At 46.3% G+C, this 26,842-nt stretch overlaps 1 protein-coding gene across 1 annotated transcript; it reads right to left on the bottom strand.

The window, feature by feature from the left end:
* Nucleotides 1-1,900: 1,900 nt before the first annotated feature.
* Nucleotides 1,901-20,850, bottom strand: LOC146337831 (uncharacterized). The gene is made up of 7 exons (XM_084816321.1): nt 19,514-20,850; nt 12,458-12,639; nt 11,493-11,530; nt 10,152-10,338; nt 7,870-8,034; nt 5,605-5,739; nt 1,901-2,389 (listed from the first exon to the last, which is right to left on the bottom strand). Exons 1-7 carry the CDS (start codon nt 20,848-20,850, stop codon nt 2,328-2,330), a joined length of 2,106 nt encoding a protein of 701 aa, XP_084672447.1. The 3' UTR covers nt 1,901-2,327.
* Nucleotides 20,851-26,842: the final 5,992 nt, after the last annotated feature.

Below are 26,842 nucleotides of genomic sequence, written 5' to 3' on the forward strand. Positions count from 1 at the left end.
TCATAACACTAGAAATGGAGTCATCCCATAAAGCTAATTGGTGGGAGCTTCAGGATGGATAAAAGGAAGTACCTCTTCACACAGCACATTGTTAAACTATGGAATTTGCTACCACAGGATGTGGTGATGGCCATCAATTGGGATGACTTTAAACTGAGATAAGACTAATTCCTGGAGGAGAAGGCTATCAATGGCGACTAGGCTTCAGGGCTATGTGCTACCTCCAGTATCAGAGGCAGTATGCCTATGTACATCAGTTCCTGAGGAACATGGGTGGTAGGGTGCTGTTGCACTCATGTCCTGCTTGAGGGTTTCCCATAGGAAGCTAGTTGGCCATTGTGTGAACACAACCCTGGGAAAATAAACCCTTGGTCTGATCCATCATGGCTGTTATGTTCTTATGTGAGGCAGGACACTGTCAAAGTTTTCCAGGTTCCACCTTGAAGCTCAGTCTGCCACATTCCCATTCCTGATTGTAGGGCTTTTTTCCCATTTGAACAGGAAAAGTATACATTTCGGTGCACATTTTTAAAGTGAGCACCCAAATACGTACTTTCCCCCCATTGACTAAAGTGTGAAAATGCACATTTTTAAAGTGCACATTTTTCTAAAGTACAAACAAGCATCACAAGCTCGGGATGTGCAACCTTTGACTACAAAAACTGCCCGTGTTCGCATTTGTGAACAGGGCAAATTCTGGTCTTAAATGAACAGAAAGAACATTCTGTTTCTGAGTAGGGATGGGACACCCAGGGGTACAAAAATTGGCCCAGATTCTCCGAACTCCATTTCAAAGCTTGCTCCCATTTTTGTTTGTGACCTTCCCCCCCCCCACAGGAAAATTATGCATTTCAAATGGGAAAAGTGCACATTTTTCAATAGTGTGCCCATCTCCATGGACTATAGCATGAAAATGTGTTTGGGGTTTTTTTTAAGTGCATTTTAAAGTGTGCATTTTTGAAGGGGAAAAAAAGTATGCATCTTTCAAACACGATCACAAGTTAGGGAATGTGTGAGCTTTTCCAAAAAAAAAAGTGCTCCCATTTGCAACAGATTCTGATTATTTGCAAACTGAAATGTCATTCTCCTACATTCCTATTTCTGACTGCCCACAAAGAAATAGAACTTGTAAAATGATATAACAGCACCTCCTGTTGTTGAATGCCTAACATTACTGATTAAAAAATTCCTATTGGCATTTGGACATTTTCTTCTCAATTACATTAAAGAGGGAATCATAAGGCAAGATACCATGCTTATACTAAATACAATGATACTGATGAGAATTGTGGAAGGTAGATGTTGGTAATTTGCAAAATGTCCAAGTTCAGTTCAACAGATAACAAAAAAGGGTAACAACTTCCATGCTACTCTGTTGCAGCAAAAACAACAAAGGGTCATGTGGCAAACCATGGTTTGGCATAATGTTTAAGCCCAGACATTTGCAAATGTGTGGTTTGTGAATGGCCATCAAAGGAGGCCTGAAACTATATTTTGAAGTTCATTTGCAAACCAGTTTGGTGCAAATTGTGGTTTAGCATTATATCTGAACTGATAAACTATGGTTTGAGGTATGTTTCTCCTCTCAGAGGCTGCTGTTCTGGACATCCAGGGATTCTCGGGTAAGGCAAAGGAAGTGGGTAACAATACAAACCATGGTTTGCCCATACATATGTATGTAACACAGATCATGGTTTGAGGTCTAAATGACAGTTAGCACAAACCATGGTTTGGAATTATTGTCTGAACCAGATGTAATGTGTGGGAAGGCTTCTAGTAGAGTATCTGAAAGGAGCAAGGCCAACAGTTCCTCTCTTCCACTACATGACATCTTAGTGACCTGGGATTATTTGTCTCAAACAAGCTTTGACACTGAAATCAGTAAGAATGACAAATGGTTGGGGCAGAGTTACCACCTTTTTAATGGATCAAGGCTCTGTACTTTCAACAGCTTCACAATGGGTAGGGAGGCTACCCATTCTGGGAAACGCGCCTTCTCCAAGCACGTCAAATGCATCACCTTACAGTAACCTTTACAACAACCCTGTAAGGTAAAACAATATCATTCTCCCTATATTACAGATGATGGAGTTGGGGCTGAAAGGTCAAATCATGCAGCAACTACGTGGCTGGGCTGAAAGATGAGCTGTTGACTTCCAGCTTATGCTCTTTGCCTCGACACTACACTGAAAACAGGTCAAAGGATGTGTTTCTCAGTCAATGTTGTGCTTTTCGATGATCAGCATTTCTCAAGGAAGTATTTGCACCCAAGACTGGTCCCCTCCCCCTCTCCACAGGCGGGTGTATTAAACATTGCAGAATCAATTTTAGCAGGCCCCAGCCAGTCTCTGGCACTCATGCATCCGATAAGCACACATGTAAAATATACCTGCAGATTGGAAGAGAAGGGAAAGAGGGAGATTTAATGTAATCCTTGCATGTTGGAGGCAAACTGCACTGTCACAGCGAAAGGCATCATAAAACCAGTACGGATAAACCTACCTGGACCCTAAGATCATCTTCAATGGTCCTTCTCCAGGAGCCCCACCAAAGGAAGTGAGGTCCTTTGAAGAGGGCCTTTTCTGCTGTGGCACTCCGGTTGTGAAATGAGCTTTCCAGAGAGACAAGCCTGGTGCCATATTGTGCTCTTTTCAGCACCAAGTGAAGAGCTTTTTATTTTCCCAGTCATTTTAGTTTTTCAATTTCTGTTTTAAATCTGGTATTGTATTTTAAATCTAGCTGCTAGCTTTTACTTGGTTATTATTTTTATTTTTTATACTGTAGTTTTAAACTTTTAAACGTTTATATTGTATTTTATCGTCTAGTATTTTATGTTTTTGATTGTTGTGAACTGCCCAGAGTGCTATTGAGCAGTATAGAAATGTAATAAATAAAATAAAATATGCATGCAAGCAAAATGCAAGCTTGTTGAAGTTCTCCAAATTCCACCTTAGATCGTGATCTTCGCTTTTTTTCTTTCCACATGAAGATTGGTGCGTATGCTTGTGCATATTTTTTCAAATGTACAGATCAATTGTGTGCATCTTTGAAATGTATGCATTCATTGATTAAACTATGTTTTTGTGCATTTGCTTAAAATGCACGAAACATTGCTTTTGTGCATTTTTCAATGCATTGATTAAACTATGTTTTTGTGCATTTTTCAACGCATTTTGTGCCTCTGTCGAACACATTTCCTTCTCCGCGAAGCACATTGCAAGCTTGGAAATGTACGGATCGCAAGTTCGTGTCCATGTTCAGTCCCACGGGTGCAACTGGGTTAATCCTGATCCAAACCAAACTGTAACAACTTTCTCATACATCCCTAAACACAAACATACCCACATGACAACTTCAAACTGGGCTTTATTTATTATGTTAACATTTCTATCCTGCCATTTGGCTACAAGAGGAGGGCAACAAGGATGATCAGGGGACTGGAAACAAAGCCCTATGAGGAGAAATGGAAAGAACTGGGCATGTTTAGCCTTGAGAAGACTGGGGGGGGGGGGGTAGAATAGCGCTCTTCAAGTATTCGAAAGGTTGTCAGTGAGAGGAAGGCCGGGATCTCTTCTCGATCATCCCAGAGTGCAGGACACAGAATAATGGGCTCATGTTACAGGAAGCCAGATTCCAGCTGAACATCAGGAGAAACTTCCTGACTGTTAAAGCAATATGGCAATGGAACCAACTACCTAGGGAGGTGGTGGGCTCTCCCACACTAGAGGCATTCAAGACGAGGCTGGACAGCCATCTGTCAGGGATGCTTTGACTTGGATTCCTGCATTGAGCAGGGGGTTGGACTTGATGGTCTTGTAGGCCCCTTCCAACCCTTCTATTCTATTCTATTCTATTCTATTCTATTCTACAAGAGCCCCCAATCTATCTTACAGCATAATGCAAACAGGTAAGTACAATAATTCAAGTGTTTGATGGAGTGGCAGGGATTGTAGATGCATGTGCACACACATAAATGCACACACATTCACATACAACTCTCTCTCTCTCACACACACACACACACACAGTGCTTTTTTTGTATACATATTCTAACTTTTTTTTAAAACTTTCCTGTTTACAGCAGGAGTGGACAACTTGTGCTGCATGCCCTTGGGGGTAATTTATCACACAAATTACTCACACTCAAATACACATACACTTGTGTCTCCTCCACTAGCTCACACATGCACACACATACTCACTCATGGCTTCAACCCTTCCCCTTCCTCCACCAGAAAAGGGGGGGGGGAGTTCTAACTTCCTGACATAGAAGCCTCAGTCCTAGACCATCTTGGGAAGGAGGCAGGAACCTTTGAGCGCCACCTCCTAAGATGCTCTAGAAATGAGACTTCTAGTTCTACAGCAAGAATGGCAGAGCCTGTTCCTAGAGTGTTTTTCCCCTTTTTTTCGGCAGCAGCAGACGCTGGGGGTCTCAGGGGCAGCCAGGCATGGATTGAAAGGCAGCACTTTTTGCACCCCTGCAATAAAATAAAACAATAAAATGTGCAGAACACCTGAGAGCGATAACCAGGTTTTATTCTGGGTGTGCTTGGTTTTATTCTGGTTGTACACTTTTATAGCGTAGTTTTAAGCTTTCATATTTTATATGGTTTTGTACTGTGCTTTGTGGTTTTAATTTCTGTGAACTGCCCAGAGAGCTTCAGCTATTGGGTGGTATAGAAATGAAATGAAATGAAAATAAATAAATAAATAAATAAATAAGCAAGCAAGCAAGCAAGCAGGCAAGCAGGCAAGCAAGCAGGCAAGCAGGCAAGCAAGCAAGCAAACCAAAGCACCCTTACACAGAACGCCTTGTGGGGAGGGAGCATAGCTGATATGGTAAAGCAGGTGTTTTGGATGTCAAAGGTGCTAGGTTCAGTCCCTAAAATTTCCATTTTGTTGTTGTTTTTAAAGGATTAGGTATATCTTCCAGTTGTTAAATTCTGGCCTACCCTTGAGGAAATTAGTGATTACATCCTGCCTTTCTTCCATGGAAAATAAGGCAGGATACCTACAGCTCCTAAGCATTCTCCCATCCAGTTGGTGCTCCAAGGTGTGCCTGTGAACACCAATGTGCCTACAGGCACCTCCTTTGATGTCTGCCAAGGTCCCACATTCCTCCCATTATTATTTTTAATAAAAAGTTAGAGGGGTTACCTCGGGAGATTGCAAAGTAAAACATTGCCTTACAGCCACCCGCCATCTTAAATTCCTTTCCTCCAAATGCCTCTGGACCCCATATGATCCCCGGTGCTGTGAAGAACCAGTGTTTTGTGACTGGCTGTGCCTGCCATGGCAGCCATTTGGTGGATAGACACCCCCTCCCCCCATTGCACAGCTATTTTGTGATAGTGCCGATGACATTTTCTCATAATACTAAATGTGCCCACCAGCCTAAAAGGGTTAGGGGGGCCCTGAGTTACTGATCCACACTAAGACCTGCTTAGCTACACCAAGATTGCAGCATCATGCGCCCTCCTTAGTCCCTGCCCTGGAATCAATTTGACTTTGGGGAAGGGTGCATCCTGCCATGCCCAAGAACGACTGCAACCACCCTTTCTTTGGGCAGCCCTAGTTCCTCAAGAGGGGAAAGGTAACTGGTACCTGCAAAGAAGGTCATCAGGAGGGCAACCCAGCCCAAGATGTAAGACCAGGAGAAGCACCAATCACCAAGCCGTTTGCCCAGGACATTGACCGTGATCCCAGTGTAAATTCCCATAGCTAGAAGGATGAATATTGCTGGGAGAAGGGAACAGAAGAAAGAGACTGTCAGTCCGATGAGCAGATGAAATGGTCTGGCAGTCATTTCTCGGGGGGGATGCGGAAGCTATTTCCATCAGGCCTGTCGCAGCTTCACGAACCAGCAGGAGCAGCCAGAATACCTGCATTGGGCTGAGAATGCAGATGGGAAAACACGCAATTTTCACGTTCACCCAGATTCTCCAAGCATCAACTTGGTGCTCAAGTCTCCTTCAGTTTCCGCAAGCGCTTGTGATCACTGTTCAATTTGCGCAAACGGGAAAATTGCGCAAATCGAACACAATCGAATGGGGAAATCCTGAAAAAGGTTGAGCATTTTTCAAAGTTGCACAACTTTCCTCCCCAGACTAAAGTGTGAAAATGCATGCTTTTTCTCTAAAATTCGCACAATTTTTGAAGGCGAACGTGTGTTCGGGAATTTGCGAACATTTTTGGAGAACACAATCTCCTGCTCGCACTTATGTTTGAGGCTGAGAACAGGGCATGCTCGACTGTTTTGTGAGCACGAATGAAATTCTCGCACATCCCTAGCAGAGAACGGTTGCCAAATGCTTGCATCCCCACCACCACTTTCTGCCACTTGGAGCCGGCACTGCAGAGAGAAAGAGATAAGCAGCAGACAGGGTCTTTCAGAGTAAGACAGCCTTCCCCAACCTGATGCCCTCCAGATGCTTTGGACATCCACTTTCATCAGCCCCAACCAGTGTGGCCAATGGTCAGGAATGCTGGGAGTTGTTGTCCAAAACATCTGGAAAGGTAGAGTAGGATACTGATGAGAATTGGTAGTCGTGTCTGAAGGAGCCTTTTGAGAGTGAGAATGCGTGTGCGCATCTGTGTGTGAGAGAGAGAGAACCTTTCATATACCAGATGACTGCGGTGTTATAATAGGCCAGGAACTGAACCAGTGCTCAACTCCTGGCGCATTATAGAGCTGCCACTAGGGATATATGGAATGTGTAAAATCTGTTCCATCTGTGTTCCGTGGATTGTCAGGCACCTTTCATTCTATCCTCCGCCCATGGACAGAATCAATTTTTTTTTGTTTCTGAATTTGTGCAGATGTGCATTTGCACAAATTTGCAAGTGCAAAAATGCACAGATTCCTCCAGAATGAGCATTTTCATGTTTTAGCCTATGGAGGAAATGCACATTTTTCGCTGTGTTTTTTTTAATGCGCATTTTTCTATGACAAAATTTGTGCAAAATTTGGGAAAGTTAGAAAAACGGTCCACAAATCCATGGAATCTGCCCGACAGGGGAAAAGCTGGTCCACTGCTGAATCCACAGGTCAGATTCATGAAAATCCAAACTTATTTGTTTCCACTGCAGATTTCTCCAACCTACCTAGCTACCCCCACCAGATATGCCTGCTCACAACCATGAGCGGGAGGCTGGTGGCTGCCCTCCTCCTCCTTGTGAGATTGCTCACAGGTCTATCCAGTGGTGGAAGCAACAGTCTTCATATGGGTCAGGCTAGCCTCTTACAGGGCTGCCGCTGCTGGGAAAAAAGAACGTGAATGCAAGAGGGGGAGGGGGAGGGGGAGGTCTGCAGCTGCAGTTGGAAGCTACCTTACCTCCTTCCACTCATGCTGCCTTAAGCACCGGCTAACCTGGTGCCGATGGAGGTGACTTACAATGGGCTGGACACTTGACACCAGGTAAGTTTGCAAACTCGCACGCTAGGGGGAGAGGCTAGCACGCCTGGTAGCTGAATCACTACCACCACAACCAGGGGAACCAAATGGCAGCTGGCACTGGTGAGGCCCACAGAGGGCAGCCTATCCAGGATCCCTCAAAATCTTGGGCCAGGCCTGTTAGCAAGGTACTTTTTTTAAAAAGGGAGCATTCCACTAGGCATAACTGCCTTAAATTTAAGCTGCCCACTCTTGTGTCACAAGATCATAAGGACACAAGAAGAGCCGTGCTGGATCAGACCAAGGATCCATTCAGTCCAGCGTTCTGTTCACACAGTTGTGTCTCTGGCCAATCCTTTGAGCCTTTTGGCCACTGAAAAGCACCCAGAAATCTCTGCAGTTGCCTCTGGGTATTTGCAAGGATCGAGCCCCAGTGCTTTGAAAAGGAGGAAACAATGAGAGAAAAGGCACTTACTGGAAATAAAGAAGAGGATGCCGACAGCAAAAGACCTGTTGAAGTGCTGGAAGGTGGAGAACTGGGCAAAGGAGAGGATCCCCGTGATGATGCCCGCAAAGCAGGAAAGGGCGGACATGATCATGAAGGCCCGGGTGGCATTCCAGTAGGCTACAGGGAATAAGACTGGGAGCAGCTCATGTGTAAGCAAGAGACAGATACTAGAACCATTTATGATTATTACTACTAGCTACATCAGGGGCAGCAATCTGGTGCCCTCCAGATATTTTGACAACTCCCATCATCCCTGACTATTAGCCATGCTAGTTGAGGCTGATGGGAATTGCAGTCCAAGACGTCTGGAGGGCAACCTGGTGCTCAATGCGGAAGCAAAGGGGAATCCCTCTTTCTGGATGGTGCTTGCCATGTAGCGCTGTGCTGAAAATGTCTCCCACAAGTTTTTCGACCATTCTCATTCAATTTGATCGGAAAGAAAATGCTTTCACAAAGGAATTCAAAGGAGAAGAAATTTCGGAGAAATCTCATGGGCTAGGTTTGGGGTTCTTGTCCGTCATTTACTTATGAGGTGGCCATGGAGTGTGCATGATTGTCCTGTCTTTCATTTTACAATAATCTCTGTGGCAGCCTGCAGCCTCCTCAGCTTCCCACACTTCAATTAAAGCTATCGCGAGGAAGACATCATGAAGCAATCCCTCCCATGGGGCTTTTTCAGTTCAGGAAGTGCAGGTGGCCTGGGAGACTGCAGAGGAATGGAAAGATGTGTAATAGGGAGGGAAAACACACACAGCACCCTCGTCCACCTCGCAGGGATTAGTTAAGCTCAAAAAACCCACTAAAAGCAATTCAAAATTCTGCCTCAGAAGAGTGGAAGCCTCAACACAGTTGATGCTCTTGCCACTTGCAGGAGCAGTGCAATAAACCAAAAAGGCTTAGGGGGGGGAAGAAAGAAGCTGTGCTATAATCCCTGCCAATAGTGAGCCCTGTCTGTGAGAAACAGTTGGAGAATTTCTCCTCCCCTAGGAGAAATTTGGTGAAATTGTGGGCAGTTTCTCTGCCCACAAAAAAGACTGGAGAATTTTGAGAGACCATTTGTGCACAGCTCTATTGCCATATGTAGATGTTAGAAGTACTTGCATTTTAAAAATCTGTATTTCCATCTGATTAACTAGAAGGCGGCACCTCTACAGTGATTTTTTAAAGAAAGTATTCAGTTAACCCAGGGGTGCAGAATTTATTTATTTATTTATTTATTTATTTCTATACCGCCCAATAGCCGAAGCTCTCTGGGCGGTTCACAAAAATTAAAACCAAACAACACACAAGAAAACAATCTAAAATATATAGAACATTAAAACCACAATATAACAATACGACCACAATAAAACCTAGCAGCAGTGCAGGAGTTTATTTAGAAAGCTGAAATGCTAAAACGCCTGGGAAAATAAAAAGGTCTTCACCTGGCGCCAAAAGGAGTACAATGTAGGCACCAGGCGAACCTCACTAGGGAGCTCATTCCAGAGCCGGGGTGCCACAGCAGAAAAAGCCCTCCTCCTGAGAATCTCAGGACCAGGGCCCAAATCCATCCCACTTGGGGTCCCAATCCAGCACTCTGGGTTCCCCAGATATGCATAGGCCCTTTCCCCTGTCCTCGCCCCCTTTCCCCCAAACACTGATCATCTAGTGGTTTCCTGGCTTTTGTAGTTGTGGGGGGGGGGGTGGCAGTCCCCCATTCTAAAAGGTTGACATGCCTCTCCTATGGTTTAGTTACTGGCAGCAAAAGCTTTAAACTAAAATATGCTGGCGTTTTCAGCTCCACCCAGTTTAATTTCGGCCACACCCCTCTTGTCTTTGTCCCCGCCCATCATTGGAATGTGGCCCCCAAGAATTCCAAAATGGAATTCAGCACTCAAGCTGAAAGAGGTTCAACACCCCTGAATTAATCTCACCAACTCACAACGCCACCCTCCTTAAAAGCCACAGTCAAATAAAACTGTGACTCAAACTAAATCCAATCGAACTAAATCATCCTACAACAGCAACATGCAGCAACCTCGTCAGCCTTCTCAGTCCACAGTTCTGGGTCACCTTTCCCCAACCTGCAGCCCTCCAGGGCTGTTGGACTACAATTCCCCTTGTCCACACCAGCCATGCTGGATAGGGGTGATGGGAGTTGTAACCCAACCCACCTGGAGGGGAAAGCTGGCCTAGGGAAAGAGTTCTCCACGGAGCCTCTTGCCCCACTGCAGACCCCAGCCCTGGCCCAGCTCGGAGCTATCTCTTACCAATGCTCTCCATCGGCACGTAGCATTTCCCAGAGAAGCAGTACCTCCAGAGCCCCTGGTGAGCGAAGGTGCCGGCAAGCTGGTGCTGCATCCAGTGGTCGGTCACCGTGGACACCACCAGGAGGATGTTGCCCACAGCGGCACAGAACAAGCCCCCGCCCATGAAGCTGTACATTCTTGCCTGATTCTGAGGAAGCAGTTGAAGGGATAAGAGGAGGGGCTTAGTGGTTAGAGAAGGGTGGGATAAAGGTTGCTGTGCTGGGGGCGTTGTTCCAGGTTTCTGTAAAGCAGGAGATAGTTGGGGGGAGAGGGAGAGGGAGAGGGAAAGAGACAAATTGCTGACACTGATTTATTATTATTATTATTATTATTATTATTATTATTACATGTCTATCCTGCCCATCATCATCATCATTCTTGCTAGCACATGGAAGAAAACATGGGTGAACATTTTATTATTCTGCATTTATATCCTGCTTTTTTCCTCTTGCAAGGAGCCCAAGGTGTGCTTACTTCTCTCCATTTTATCCTCACAACCAGCCTGTGAGGTAGGGTAGGCTGAGAGTCAGTGACTGGCCCAAAGTCACCCAGCGAGCTTCATGGCCAAGTGGGAACTAGAACCCAGATCTCCTCAGTCCAGCACTCTAACCACTACACCAACTGGCTTGGGATGGCCCAAGGCGCTTTGGAACCCGATGTTAAAAAAACACAAGTTGTAGCTTTCCCAAGGCAGCGCAGCAAATGGTGTGCTCCCCAGCCACGCCCCTCTCCAAATCCCAATGCATAGTACTAAAGCCCATGAGGCAGAAGATCCACCCTCTCCCCCTCCCTGGCAGTAAACAATAAAATAATAACAACTTGAGAACCAAGTAGTTGCTGCCTTTTCATGACACCTGAGACTTTTGTTATGGGAAGGCATACGAATATCCTAAATAAGTAAAGTAAGTAAATAGAATTGGCTGCCTTGAGGCGGCTGCCTCATTCTGCCTAAGGGTAGGGCTGGTCCTGCAGCCTCCCTCCGTTATGATCAAAATAGAAAAATAGACTAAGTCATTGCAATCAAAGTATCATAATAAGCTAAATAATATATGTAATAATAAATTAAATCTAAACTAAGTAGTAAACTGCCCTTCTAATGGTCTCCCCAAATCTATTACGTGAGGTAAGCCAAGTCACCCTGCCTCATCATGCGTCCGTCCAGCCCTCTGTGTGTGGCAGGTTCATCAGCCGACTGGCCGTGTGTGTGTGTGTATATGTGTGTGTGAGCTTACAGCAGCATCCAAAATCCCACTGCAGGATTCACTGAAAGGCATCTCCCTCCCCCCCCCCGCCGCATTTTACCCTCACAACAATCCTGTGAGGCAGGCCAAGCCGAGCAACTGCAATTGGGCCATAACTGAGGGGTAGGAGAAGATCTGAGTTCAGTGGTAGGCCACATGTTTTTCATGCAGAAAGTCCCTGGCTCAGTTGGTAGCTGGCATCTCCAGGTCAGGCTGGGGAGAACCACTCCTGTCTGAAATGCTGACAAGCAGCTGCCAGTCAGTGGGTGTAGGCAATATTGATGTAAACGGGCCTGTGGTCTTTCTTGGCATAAGGCAGTTTTCTATATTCCTCTGAGTGGGGATTTTAACCCAGGTCCCTCTGCTTGCTTGAACCCTGCCCAGCTAACTGCTACACCACACTGTTCCTCTTTCATTGTGAAGGCATGATCCATCCATGATACCTGAGAGAGCGTCTCCTTTACCAACCTGCCCGGTCACTGAGGTCATCAGAGGGCATGTTCCTGGTGGTTCAAATGGACCCATCGCCCAGTTGGAGTCCACCAGGAAAAGAGCCTTCAGTGTGGTAGCCCCCTTCCTGTGAAACTCCCTGCCTTTGAAAGTCAGGCAGGCGCCAACACTGTGTTCCTTCCAGCGCCTCCTGAAGACGTTGTTATTTCAAGAGGCCTTCCTTGCATGACCAGCCGCGGTTTATTAAATTCCACCTTATTGGGATTTGTCTTTTAAAAAAATGCTGTAACTCTTTTAACCTGCTGTTTTATTCTTTTACCTTGTTGTCCACCGCTCCAAAACCTTCTGATGTGGAGCAGTATATAAATATTGCAAGTAATAAACAAACAAACTTGTAAGCATTCTGAAGTCAGACCTGTTTTTCAGGGGAAATGCTCAGCACCATTGACGTGCCGGACTTGCTGGGGAACCTCCATGTGTTGGATTTAATTCTCCCCACCCCCCCGCCGCACAATCCTTCTTTCTCTGTATGCCTGCCCCAGCAGTATTTTGGGTGGACAGTTTAGTCCTTCCTACCTGCACGCCCCAGGAGCTGCTTTTTGCCACGCTTGTCTCTCTTCTCCGCTGAACTGACCCTCCACGACTTTTTTCCAGGCACCCGCGACAGCAACATTTTGAGCTGACTCTGCCCAAATCTCTCCCGTACCTTACTGAAAATGGCCAACGACGGAGGGTCGGGGTGACTGAGGGGGCTGCCGCTTCCAGAAGGCAAATGTGCACAGACAGCACAGTGCCGCCCTGCATTCACTTAACACAGCGAAAGCTGCTGACTCTCCAAGCGGTAGAGGCTGGCCTGAACTCGCAGAGGCCGGGGGGGGGGGGGAGAGCTGCGCCAATCACTTTCTTTTCACAGTGGACAGAAAGGGAATAGAAGCAACCCTGCTATATCCTCCTAGATCCCCTTGTATTGAAGAATAAGCACACAACACAACTGAAGATGGATGCAGCAGTGTTGTGTAGTGGCTAGAGTGTTGGACTGGGACTCAGGTTCTAGGCCCCACTAGGCCATGAAACTCACTGGGCGACTTTGGGCCAGTCACTGACCCTCAGCCTAACCTACGTCACAGGGTTGTTCTGAGGATAAAATGGAGAGGAGAAGGACCATAAAAGCCACCCTGGGTTCCTTGCAAGAGGAAAAAAAGGCAGGATATAAATGTAATAATAATAAAAGATTCACGCAGGTTTTCTTCCATGCACCAGCAATAATAACAACAGCAGATTACATAATAATGAAATCAATAATATAATAAAATGATAATAGCAGCACTGTACATGGCATGTGTCAGAGCAAAGAGCAGTTCCTTGCCCCTAAGAACTTACAATCTGCAGTGCAAATTAGGCATGGCAGCAAATAGTGCAAAGTCCGCAGAATGTCGGGAGTGGGGATGGAAGCAGGGGCAGGCGGGCCGGCAGACAGCGGGGGGGGGGGAATGAACCTTCCCCTGCCCTAAACCCATTATCCTCCCCCCACAGTGGCACTTTAACTGGAAGTGTGTGAGTGACTCCAGGGAGATCCCCTCGCTGGCGATTTTCAAGCAGAGCCTGGAATAGCCAAGCATCAGGGAGGCTTTTGCTCTGGATTTCTAGCACTGAGCCGACGGTTGAACTAGAATGCACCCTCCAGCCCAGCTACATGCTTCTACGCATTGTGTTATCATTAACGTTTCTTATTGTAGTGAGTATTTGTGTCCTCCCCTTCTTCCAAGGAGCTCAGGAAGACAAGCATAGGATTACACCATTTTCCTTCTGCACATCTACCCTGCCAGGTAGGTTAGGCCAAGAGCTGGGGAGGGGTGCCTCAAAGCCTCACAAGGCAAGGGCATCCTACAAAAGCTTCCCTGGACACTGTGTTCCATTGCAGCTTTTATAAAAAAGGGTTGGATGTTTTAAACCTAAATCTCTCTCTCTTCCTCTCTGCCATTTTTTTTTATTTATTACATTACATGTATATTCCGCCTTTTTCCTCTTGCAAGGAACCCAAGGTGGCTTACACGGTCCTCTGCCTGTCCGTTTTATCCTCAAAACAACCCTGTGAGGTTGGTTAGGCTGAGAGTCCGTGACTTGCCCGAAGTCACCCAGTGAGCTTCATGGTAGAGTGGGGACCAGAACCTGGATCTTCTGAGTCCCGGTCCAACATTCTAACCACTGCACCACCCTGGTTTATTTAAAACCATTACTTCCTGACCTACACCAATTTTGCCCAACCAACCTCATCTGTACATCATACAGCATTGTAGTAGGTCCTCGCGTCCCCCCTGAATGGACTGACAGTGTGCAAAATTGATACTGAAACACTATAGAGTGACTCTTCCATATCAAACAAAATAAACTTATTTAATGATTCCCAGCATTCCTCAGCCAGCATAGACTTTTTCTGTCTAAACATGCATAGCATTCCACCCTTATTTTAGTAACTTTTGTTTCACTGACTTTTAGTTCAGATCATCACCCTTAGGTTTTATGCCAGGCCTATCTTTAAATCCTTTTAGTCTTTTCTAGAACGTTTGCTTCATCTTATGGATATTTTGCTCGGTTTTATCATTTTGTATCACTTTTTTATTTTAATGAACCTTTGTTAAATTGCCTTGAATATTTGTTAGAAAGTGCGGCATATAAATGCTGAAAACAAGTATTTTAAATGCAGAATCTAAGGGCGCAATTCCATGCACATTTAGACAGAGAAAAGTCCTACAACATGGCTGGCTGGGGAATGCGGGGAGTTGTAGGACTTTTTTGTCTAAACATGCATGGAATTGTGCCCTAAATGTATGAGGGTGTAGTGGTATATTCAGCCACAAGAGGGAAACAGAAGGTCATATTTCACAGGAATCTTTTTTAAGAACCCTTTGCAAACCCATCTGAAATCCGGACTCTCCACCTTGATTTTGGTGAATTCAGAATGAGCTAGCCCATCACAAACCTGGAGCTAGTGGCCCTAAATGGGAATTCTATACAACCTATCCTCAACCCCTGCACTACTTTAAACCAGGCTTCCCCAACCAGTTGCCCTCCAGATGTGTTGAAAGACTCCAACTCCCATCATTCCCAGCCACCATGGCCAAATGAGCTCAGCATGGTATATACGGTTGTCCTCACAACTGTCTTGTGAGGTAGGCCCTGAGAGAGAGAGAGAGAGAGAGAGAGACTGAGACTGGCTCAAGGTCACCCAGCTGAGTTTCATGAATGAGCAGGCATTTGAACTCAGGTCTCCCCAGTTTTTGTCCAACATTCTAACTCCTGTGAGTCCAGGTTGGGGAAAGCTGTTCTTACTGTTATATCACACCAGCTCTCCAGCGTCCAAAGGCTGAACGTCGGTTCAAACAGGGCACTGGCCAGGTCTAAGGCCTCCCTGTGGCCACATGCTGGGCAGGGCCGGTCCAAAACGTTTTACTGCCTGAGACGGAGCAGCAAACAGTGCCCACCTCTCCTAAAGTCAAGGTGCATAGGAACCAAGTCCAAGCAGGCTATTTGGACACTTGAGGCAGAAAATCCCAGAAGCATCTTTCTCCCTGACAGTAAAAATACTAGGGATGGTGAAGAAATCCTCCACCGACCCCCGTGAGGCCGGATTCAAAAGAATCCGGCCCCCCAGAGTCTGTGGAGGATCAAAAGACTGCCTCCTGGAGGAATCCTCGCTGGCCAGATCCTCCCTGCTGGCCAGCTCCGGAATGCCAGCGATACGGCCACCATTGCCGTATCACTGGCTGGGTGGATGGACTGAGGATCCAAATGGCGTCCACTACGCCATTTGCGGCAGTAAAGGCCTTAGTTTAAGGTAAATGCAGCCATAAATGGCTGCATTTACCTTAAACTAAGGCCTTTACGGCCACAAATGGCGTCCCGGACGCCATTTGCATCCGCAGTCAGTCGTCCCCTTCAGCCAGCGATACGGCATGGTGGCCGTATCACTGGCACTTTGGAGCCAGCCAGCAGCTCCGCGGAATCGCCACAGAGCAGAGCTGTCCAAAGAGGATTCCGGGGGGAGGAACGGATTCCCCCCCCCCGGACCGCCCCCCCCAGACTGGCAGGTAAGGGATTCGTACATCCCTAAAAAATACAGCAATAATAAAATTAATGCCTAAAGATGTGCTGCCTTTTCATAACACCACAGAGGCACATATAGGGATGTACGAAAGTCACTTACCGTTCCGCGGATCTGCTTCGCAGTGGGGGGGAGGCGCTCCGTTCCTCCCCCCCCCCCGGATCCTCAACCGGCCAGCTGTGCTCCGCGGAGCAGCCAGCCAGGCCCAAGCCAGAGCCATCCACAGCCGGATTTCCGGCCGCGGAGGGCTCTGGGTAAAAAAACACAAAAACGCGTACACAAATGGCGGTGGCTACAGCCGCCGCCATTTGCGTTCCTTATTTTTGGCCGTCTTAGTCTACGTAAATATTTACGTAGACTATTACGGCAAAAATAAAGGGGAATGCACATAGCGCCCGCTATGCTATTTGCGTTCCAATTTATTTTGGCCGTAATAGTCTACGTAAATATTTACGTAAACTAAGGTGGCCCAAAATAAGGAACGCAAATGGTGGCGGCCGTAGCCGCCGCCATTTGCGTATATGGTGTGGGGTTTTTTAGCCTGTCGTGATAGGCTACGTAAATACTTACGTAGCCTATCACAGCCTCCGCAGGGACACAAAAGGCGTCCCTGCGTTAGCCGTGATAGGCTACGTATGTATTTACGTAGCCTATCACGGCATGAAAGAGGAAGCGAATGGCGGCCGACCTTGCTTATCTATGGACGAATGTAAGTGGCAACTCTGTATTTTGTCCTGGCCATTCAAAGGGCAACCAGAAGTGCTGATACGGATTGTGTTGGGAATGTGTCCTCTTGATTTTTCCATAACTTATCTGCCATTCCTGATCTTCTCAAATGAGGACATCCTTCCCCCTCCCCTTAGGTTTTCTGGGTTTGCTGGAACACAGGTTGAAAAGAGAACACTCAAATTCAGCAAATTTAAACCTGAAACCCAGACTGCTTGGCAGATACCTGGAAGGAGATCCTACTGAATTCAAGGGGACTGAGCCCTGAGTCAGCGAGCACAGCAGCCTTAAACAGCTGCATTCTCCAATCCTCATTTTATGTTCATCCCTATAATAATAAAAAAGGACGACTCTAGCCAAGCACGCTGAGATAAATACAACCACACCAACTTTGCTCAAAAACAAGTCACACTGCTAAAGCAGTGCCAACTTTATTGCAGTAAGTAACACATTATAAGGAAAAAAGAACTGTTGTGTCATTAACTAAAAGCCAACACATCTTCATCAATATGGGCCTGAAGAGGATAAAAAGTTGAACCCAAGGAAACTGGGTTCTTTGAAACAGTAAATACAGTAATGTATTCTAAACTCCAAATCACTCCATTTGTATTTATCTTGGGCCTTCAAAGCAACCCAGGTACATTACCTTAGCTACACAGGGATATCCCCCCACCCAACTTTTTAAATAACCCCTATATAAAGCCCAAGAGTTTTTAGACGGCTAGGTTAGCACACCTAGATTTACAACCTAGACAGGTGACAACACTAAGTTCACATTTCCATCCTGGAGCTGATCTGCACATGCAGAGAAATCACACTGGTCTAGAATCCCTGGGATGGTACCATTTCAGACTGCGGGGGGGGGGGGGGGTGCTGCTGCTGCATATCTGAACATTTCTCCCATGAAAAATACTGCCCCCTGAATATTGAAGACTACAACATTATGGGGAAGGCTAGACTAAAATCTTCTCTTCCATATAAGAGAGGCAGCACTGAAACATGAGATTCCCCCACCTGGAGTCTGAAATGGTACAGTCTCTGGATCACTGTCCCATGTGGTTTATCTGCATGTGGACCCACTGAGCTTTCCAGTTCTGGATTTCCTTGTTAAGTAAATAGTGCCATGGCAATTAACGTCTGCAAGATACCAAATTAACATCAATATAACATCAGCTACATATATTAAGGCCACAATCCTATGCATGTTTAGACAGAAAAAAGTCCTACCACCCCCAGCAGTCCCCAGCCAGACAAGGACTTTTTTCTTTCTAAACATGCATAGGATTGCACCCTAAGCCAACCAAAGTTTTAGAAGAAACGTTGCTGTTTTCCAAAAAATGTAACTTGTTCTTATTTTAAATCCAAACACAATCAAAATTGTAATCCTTCACAGTGAAGATCAAATGTACAGCCTCAACCCAGTTAAAACTCAGCATTTTGGCATGATTCTATGGACTACAACTAGCTTCCATCCAAATTCTTTGCTTTAAATGGGTTGGGAATTGTACTGTCCATTTGCTGAATTAAACAGTAGCCTTTTTCTGATCACATTCGACTACAAAGAAGACTACAGACTGTGGCCTGGAGCACACGTTACAATTGTAATGGGGGTGCCATCAAAAACAGCATCTCTACTTTAGGTCCTACACATGCGCATGCATGCATGCACCCCTACCTCAAGCTGTAATGTTGAGAATGGCTAACAGCAGAGATGGCTGCCATCACACAGTCTCCGCACCGTGGATCCATGTTCCCAGCCACTGCCAGCAGCTGACCGCACTTCCTGTGTGATGGCGTCCATTTGTACAGTAAACCATTTAAAACGTCACAGGTTAGAGGGGAAGAGACCACGCCACAAGGATGGCGTTCTAAGCAGCCATCTCTCGCAGTTGTAACATGGATCAAAACAATAAAAGAGGCAGCATTTGAAACAGGTGTTTGTGCCTCTTGTGTTTGAGCCTGCGGCTCCATGGTAGACCACTCCACACTTCAATTTCAAAAGAGTTTGAAACTAGAAGTCCACGGGTCACAGGAAGAGAATCGTCCCCAGGAAGTTGACCAAGAATCCCTTAACAAATAATTGCTAAAGAAAACTTTCCCCAGGGCGCTGTGAAGGAAACCATGGCGGTTAATGCCCATTTGAAACTGCTTTGACATTCCTGAGGTATCCTCCAGGAACCCAGAGAGCACAATTTGCACAAACTTGTTTAGAAGTCCATGGGTCAGAGAACTGTCCCCAGGAAGTTGACCAAGAATCCCGTAACAAAGAATTGCTAAAGTAAACTTTCCCCAGGGTGCTGTGAAGAAAGCCATGGCGGTTAACGCCGATTTGAAACTGCTTTGACGTTCCTGAGGTATCCTCAAAGAACCCAGAGAGCGCAATTTGCACAAACGCAGCTCCCACTTGGTGTTTTCTTGCGGCCCGGATTTATTCACAGTGAATTGGCTGGGCTCTTAACACATTTGGTGGACTTTCCCCCACGCACCCCACTTTTGAGCGGAGAGCAGTGGCACACTCAACTATCCTCAGGTCCTGCAGTGGAGCCCCCACATGATTGGTTATACTACAAGCAAACTATGACACAGGCCAAAACAACCAAAGGTCAGCCATGGGCTTATTATAACATCTCAACTGACCCTGACGCTTCCATCTTATCAAACCAGATGGGGCCCTGAAATTCCAGAGAGGGCCAAACTTATTGGGAAATGTTCCCCCTCCCCACCCCCCCTGCCCTAAACCAGCATGCGCCTTCTCAAATTTTTTCCTTAGACCCCTTCCAGCCAATTGGGTGGCCTTGATCTACTCCATAGATTTTGGTTCCTCGCCAGCCACATCCTCTGGGGACCACTCCTCCTCATCAGGTTTGGACGACTCCACGTCTGTGTCGATGGCCAGATCCGTGGAATCTTCAGAGCTGGACTTCCCCGGCAGGTCAGAATAAAGGCTCTTGAGGTAGCTAACAAACCCGCCATTCTTGCTTCGATCCATGTGAGGTGCGGCAGGCTCCGTCCCTGCAGCAGGAACTGACTGGTCCGTGGACGTCGACTCGGGGAGAGGAATGCTCACTAGCCTCGGTTTGCGTGGATCAGCAGATGGAGCGCTTTCACCTTCCCGATCTTCACTGGCTTTGGAAGCATCAATTTGGTCCTTCTGGTGGGGAGAATGAGGAACGATCCCTGGATCAGTGGAGACTGCTTGCCCACTCTCATAATCAGTCTCCCAGTCTTCTCCATTATCTTGAGCTGCTGGCTTGGCCAGTCCAGCATCTGCAGCCATATCTACAAAGCTAGATGGTTCTTGCATTCCTTGGCTCTTCTGCCACCCCTGCCCAGCACCATTCGAACGTCTTTTGGCTTCTGGGGCATCCCGCAACATCTGCCAACGGCTCCCCTCTTGGGTCCTTTTACTGTTGGTAGAGTTTGAACCAAAAGAAGATTCTTCTCTTCTCCAGCCCTGCGGTCCTGACTTCCAGGGATTTGACTCTGCCATGCCTTGCCTCCGCCCCCCCCAGGACCTTCTGATATCTGGCTGTCGGCCTTGCCAGTTGTCCCAACTGCGTCCCCCTCCACCCCCTCTTTGGTTCTCCTTCCAGCCCACTGAGGATTGGGCCCTCTTCCAGCCCCCCGCCGAGTTTAGCTGGCTGGAGCCAGGCCAGGCCTTCCCGTCGTTTCGTTGGGCAGCGCTGACCCAATGGTGCCCATTATTTTGGCTCTCTGGGACTCCAGCATTCTGTCCTCCATGTCCACCATGACCTCCATGAGCTGCTCCAAAATGGTGGGCCCCACTAGGCTGCTGGACGCCAGCACAGCTGGGCACACTATAGCTACAGCAGCAGTTCCCTGCATACTGAGTAGCTGGAGTGTGGCGAGTGGAGGTGGACCCTTGTCCCCCATGAACAGGCATCGGAGGCAGGGCGATCTGTGCCCCTCTGGCGGCGCTGTTGAGCAGGAAGTAGAGGACATCCAGGCGCACAGGCACAGTGTAGGAGGAGAGGTTGCTCGAGGATGACACCCGGCCCAGGGAGAAGGATTGCAGGTCGGAAGGTCCAGATGTGGGCAGTTCATTGGAGGATGAACCAGATGACATCAGGACTGGTTTTCTCTCTAGAGAGTTGCTACTGGTCGGGTGTTTCTCTGCCATGGGGGACTTCTGTGTGATTCTAACACCAGCAGTATGTTGGAAGAAACTGCAGAGCAAAGGACAAAACACAACAGACAAGACAGAGTGATTTAGGAAGTCTCTATTATTTGCTAGTGTTTAACATATGGAAGGAGTCCTATTTTCTATCTGCGAAAGCCCCTTCTCTGCAGGCTTGTATGGTTGCTGTTGTTTTCCATTCTCTGAAGGCAGGCAGAATATAAAGAGAATGAAGCACTGATATACATGTGGAGATCAATCACCTGCTATAATGTTCCTGGGGTTCTATCGTTTCAAATTCCAGGTTTGGGGGGTAAGGGGTGGAATCACATGTAATTGCTCCCCCACCTCAACTGCCTGCACGTAGAAAAATAGGGCATACCCTAGGCTAGAGAACCCTATTGGACTAGTTTTCCATGGGCAGTGAGATTTGGATGTGGAAGAACATTCAAACGCACTGTACAAAAAGGCTTGAGCAAGTCGGGCCAAGTAGCTCCAACGTCAAGCGTGTGCTCTGCATGCAGAAAGTCCCAGGTTCAATCCCCTGGCATCTCCTGGTTGTTGTTGTTGTTCAGTCGTTCAGTCATGTCCGACTCTTCGTGACCCCATGGACCATAGCACGCCAGGCCTTCCTGTCCTGCGCTCTCTCCCAGAGCGTGCTCAAGTTCATATTCATTGCATCCGTGATGCTATCTAGCCATCTCATCCTCTGCCGTCCCCTTCTCCTTTTGCCTTCAGTCTTTCCCAACATCAGGGTCTTTTCCAGAGAGTTTTCTCTTCACATTAGGTGGCCAAAATATTTGAGCTTCAGCTTCAGTATCTGTCCTTGGTCTGGTACCCTCATCTCTTTCAGAATTTGCCACAGTTTGTTGTGATCCACACAATCAAAGGCTTTAGCATAGTCAATGAAGCAGAAATAGATGTTGTTCTGGAATTCTCTTGCTTTCCCCATGATCCAGCGAAAGTTGGCGATTTGATCTCTAGTTCCTCTGCCTCTTCGAAACGCAGCTTGTACTTCCGGTAGTTCTCGGTTTGCATACTGCTGAAGCCTAGCTTGTAGGATTTTGAGCATCACCTTGCTGGCATGTGAAATGAGTGCAATTGTACAGTAGTTTGAACACACTTTGGCGTTGCCCTTCTTTGGAACTGGAATGTAAACTGACTTTTTCCAGTCTTGTGGCCAGTGTTGAGTGTTCCAAATTTGTTGGCATATTGAGTGCAGCACTTTAACAGCATCATCTTTTAGGATTTTAAATAGCTCAGCTGGAAGACTGTCATCTCCGCTAGCTTTGTTGTTAGTAATGCTTCCTAAGGCCCACCTGACTTCACTCTCTAGGATGTCCGGCTCAAGTTCAGTGACCACACTATCATGGCTATCAGGGACATTCAGATCTTCCCTGTATAGTTCTTCTGTGTATTCTTGCCACCTGTTCTTAATCTCATCTGCTTCTGTTAGGTCTCTGCCTTATTTGTCCTTTATCATGCCCGTCTTTGCACAAAACGTTCCCTTGAGATCTCCGATTTTCTTGAAGAGATCTCTAGTCTTTCCCATTCTGTTGTTTTCCTCGATTTCTTTGCATTGTTCATTTAAGAAGGCCTTGTCACTCCTTGCTGTTCTCTGGAACTCTGCATTCAGTTGGATATATCTTCCCCTTTCTCCCTTGCTTTTTGCTTCCCTTCTTCCCTTAGCTACTTGTAAAGCCTCCTCAGACAACCACTTTGCTTTCTTGCATTTCTTTTTCTTTGGGATGGATTGAGTTGCTGCCTCCTGAACAATGTTACGGACCTCCGTCCATAGTTCCTCAGGCACTCTTTCTATCAGGTCTAATCCCTTCTATCTATTCCTCACCTTCACTGTATATTCATAAGGGATATGATTTAGGTCATACCTGAATGGTTTAGTGGTTTTCCATACATTCTTCAATTTCAGCCGAAATTTTGCAAGAAGCAGCTCATGATCTGAGCCAGTCAGCTCCAGGTCTTGTTTTTACTGACTGTATGGAGCTTCTCCATCTTTGGCTGCAAAGGACATAATCAATCTGATTTCGATATTGACCATCTGGTGATGTCCATGTGTAGAGTCACCTCTTGTGCTATCTCCTGGTAGGACTTGGAAAAGACTCCTTCTTTCTGAACCCCTGGAAAACTGATACCAATCGGTGGAGATAATACAGAGCTAGATGGACCAAGGATCCAACTCGGTATAAGGCAGCCTCCTCTGTTAGCCCCCGTTGGTGTTCTGGATGGATCCCCTCTTTCATCCTAGCAGATCTTTGATTGATGCAAGTTCTTATATGGGAGTGAAGGTAGAATATGCATACATTGCAAGAGGAGGAGCCATAAAACCACACCGGTGTATGATGGCACTGGATTCTCTAGCCTCATAATACTAGATCCCAATAAAGATGACAGTCATCCCATAAAGCTGACTGGTGGGACATTCAGGACAGATAAATGGGAGTACTTTGTCACACAGCAAATAGTTATGGAATTCACTTCCAAAAGATGTAGTGATGGCCACTATTTGGGTAGCTTTAAAAAGGGGTTAGACACATTCCTGGAGCAGAAGGTTATCAATAGCTACTAGTCAATGGCTCTATGCTACCTCCACTATCAGAGGCAGTATGCCTATGTACACCAGTTGCTGGGGAACATGGGCGGGAGGGTGCTGTTGCACTCGTGTCCTGCTTGTGGATTCCCGTGGGTAGCTGATTGGCCACTGTGTGAACAGAACGCTGGACTAGATGGACCTTTGGTCTGATCCAGCACAGCTCTTATGTTCTTATGAATGGCAAGGCAAGGCTTCATTCTAGCTAAGGGTCTCATTCCTGGGACCTGCTTGTGATAGCAAGGTTCAGGACACTCAGCAATGTGGATTGCAATGAATCAAAGTGATTTACATCACCAAGAAAAAGGGCTGATTTAAACTGTTCTTAAAAACAAGTTTTCTATTTTCGAATTCATAGATCTTCTGCACAAGCATACATACCAATTTGTTGCTATAACTACATTAAAGTACATTTGTTTGCAACTAAATAAGAACACAGACTCCTGCTCATGCGGCCCATATATATTTCTTAGACGTGCAATCATGAAACGAAGGATTTCTGGCTGGCTCTCTCTGTACACATGTAAGGACACTTAGGGTTCAGTCCTAAACAGACTTGCATGGGAGTAAGGCACACTAACCTCAGCGGGACGTACTTCAGAATAGACATGCATAGATTGCACTGTCAAGAGCCATAATAGAAGTAACGTCGGAGATGGGCTTCCGCATCGCCAATGTCTTGTGTGTGTTAAATATTTAGCAAAAATTGTGTGTTAAATATTTAGCAAAAATATTAATCATTTGTTTAATAAGCACAATACATGACTTGCTGTGTCATATTTATAGTTGTCCCTTGAAAGCCACAGATTTTTATCCCTGGTTTAGCCACGAGTCATTCTTTAAAATATGGAAGAAGTAGGATTTAACTTGAGCTCAATGGGTTTGCTAAGAGTCAGGGATACAGTTTTAGGGGATCACATGTAGACTTTTTGGATCACATTCAAATATCAATTCACCAGGCTGTTTTTTTAGACGCAATATAGCAATTTTTAAAAATATTTTTTTGACCACCCTGGGGAACCAATAGTGAATAAAATGCCGCTGAACATGTACAGAGTGTCTTCTGATTACATCTGAATTTACAACCAGTCCACACAAATCTGAGGTTCAGGGGCAGGGGATCCAAGATAACAGTGCATAGCTTTCTAAGCTGGCTTGTGCCCTAACACACCTTTCCTTTCGAGCAGAGCAGGCCATCTACTAAGGGCTTACTCCTAGTAGGTAACTGAAGGACATGTCTCCATACATCCCTGCCCTAGCGTTAAGAATAGCTAAGGATGGCCTACTAACCGTACTCCCACATGCTGAGATGAGGCAGGTGACTACAAGAAAACAGGCCTTCTTGGGGCAGTAGCCCAATTGTGAAGTCCCCTCCTCAGAAAGATTTGTCTGTATCTGTTGTTTTGCCAGTCAAACTAAACATCATTTGTATTGGTGTTCTACTGCTAGGTGCTCTGTGTTTGTTTTTCATGTTTATTTGATTTATATATGCTTTTAACTGTAAGCCACTACAGGAATTGTGTTTCAGGAATCCCAGATGCTCTGTGCTTTTCATGCTTATTTTATTTTCTTTATTTATGCTTTAATCTGTAAACCACTCCAGGAATTCTGTTTCAGAATTTCTAGGTGCTCTGTGTTTGTTTTTCATGTGTATTTGATTTATATATGCTTTAATCTGTATGCCACTCCAGGAATTCTGTTTCAGAATTTCTAGGTGCTCTGTGTTTGTTTTTCATGTGTATTTTATTTATCTATACTTTAATTTGTAAGCCACTCCAGGAGTTCTGTGTTTCAGAATTCTGGATTGCTAGGTGCTCTGTGTTTGTTTTTCATGTTGTTGTTTTTTTATGTATGCTTTAATTTGTAGGCCACCTCCAGGAATTCTGGTGAGCTGAAGGGCAAGGTTTAAAACCAATTTTTATTTTAATACGAGTGCAGCCTTACAGTGTGACCTGTCTACTCAGAAGTAAGCCATTCAATCCTATACCCATTCACCCGAAAATTAACCCCACTGGACTCAGCAACATGACTTACTTCCCAACAGACATGAATGATACAGTTGCACTGCAGTGCTGTACTCCTAAACGTGCTTACCCGGGAGTAAACCTCATGGATCTCAATGGGGCTTACTTCTGATATATATATATATATATATATATATATAGGCTTGCCCCCGCTACTCTCTTATTCAAATTAACCCGCTGGGAGCGGGGTGCATTGATGGAGGTGTTCTTTGAGCTCCTAAGCCAATTCACTTCGTGCAAGGGGCGTGCAGAGAGGAAAAGACTCCATCCGCAGCACAGAGCGGATCAGTGCGGAGAAGGGAGCAACGGAGCAGCGTTCCCCAACCTGGTGCCCTCCAGATGTGCTGGGCTACAACTCCCAGCCAGCATGATGAGAATTGTAGTCCAACCCCTAAGGAAGGCACCAGTACTTTTGTTTCCCCCAGAGGGATTCTGCCTGGGGTGGCATAAATCTCCATAGGGCAGCTCCCTTCAATACAAGCTGCACCCGGAGGGGTGAGGGGGGGGGCAAATGTCCCCGCAGGCCAGTCGCCCGCCTTACCGCCTCTCGCTGCCTCCACGTGGCCAAAGCAGCACCGGCGCGCGAAGACCGTGGCACGGGCGCGCGCGCTGCCCGGAGGAGGGGCTGTGGGCGTGGCTCGCGCCGAGGGGGCGGGTCCAGAGGCGTTCTTTTAAACAAACCAACAAAACCAGGCTCGGAATGCCGGCAGTCGCGCGTGGAGGGGAGGAGCCTATTGAGCAAAGGGGCGGAGCGTCACTGCCACAGGCATGCTGCTGCTGCAGCAAAAATTGAGAGAAACTAAATACATCAGATAAAATAAAGAAAGAGACGAATGAGGCTTGGCGATCTGGAACGGGGAGGCCTTGAAAATTAGGAGGGATAATAATAAAATTATTAATAATAATAATACATTGGGGGTAGGCAAGAGTACCGAAAAAAAGCAGGGTCCTTTGGAGAGGGTTTGTTTTTTAACCTTTCCCTCCACATTGGCAGCTTCCCACCCACCCCCGCCACTTTCTTTTATTATTAATAATTTTTAAAAACAAAACACAACAACAACATAAACACACAGTACACATACACTAAAATATCTCTTAAGATTGTAAGGTATCTACCTTTGGCTCCCCTTACACAACAAATGCTTATTATTCTCTAGTTCTTGTCTTAGTTGTATATCATACATTGACTTCACAGACATTATCTCATTTCTCTCCTAATTTTAACAACAACAAAAAAGAACCATCTCAAGGTTCAAAATCCCCATTGTTGTTCAGTCGTTCAGTCGTGTCCGACTCTTCGTGACCCCATGGACCATAGCACGCCAGGCCTTCCTGTCCTGCGCTCTCTCCCGGAGCGTGCTCA

This window comes from Heloderma suspectum, chromosome 10 (assembly GCF_057233095.1).
Source record: "Heloderma suspectum isolate Gila_16-S chromosome 10, 16-S_ref, whole genome shotgun sequence".
Taxonomy (NCBI): Eukaryota; Metazoa; Chordata; class Lepidosauria; order Squamata; family Helodermatidae; genus Heloderma; species Heloderma suspectum.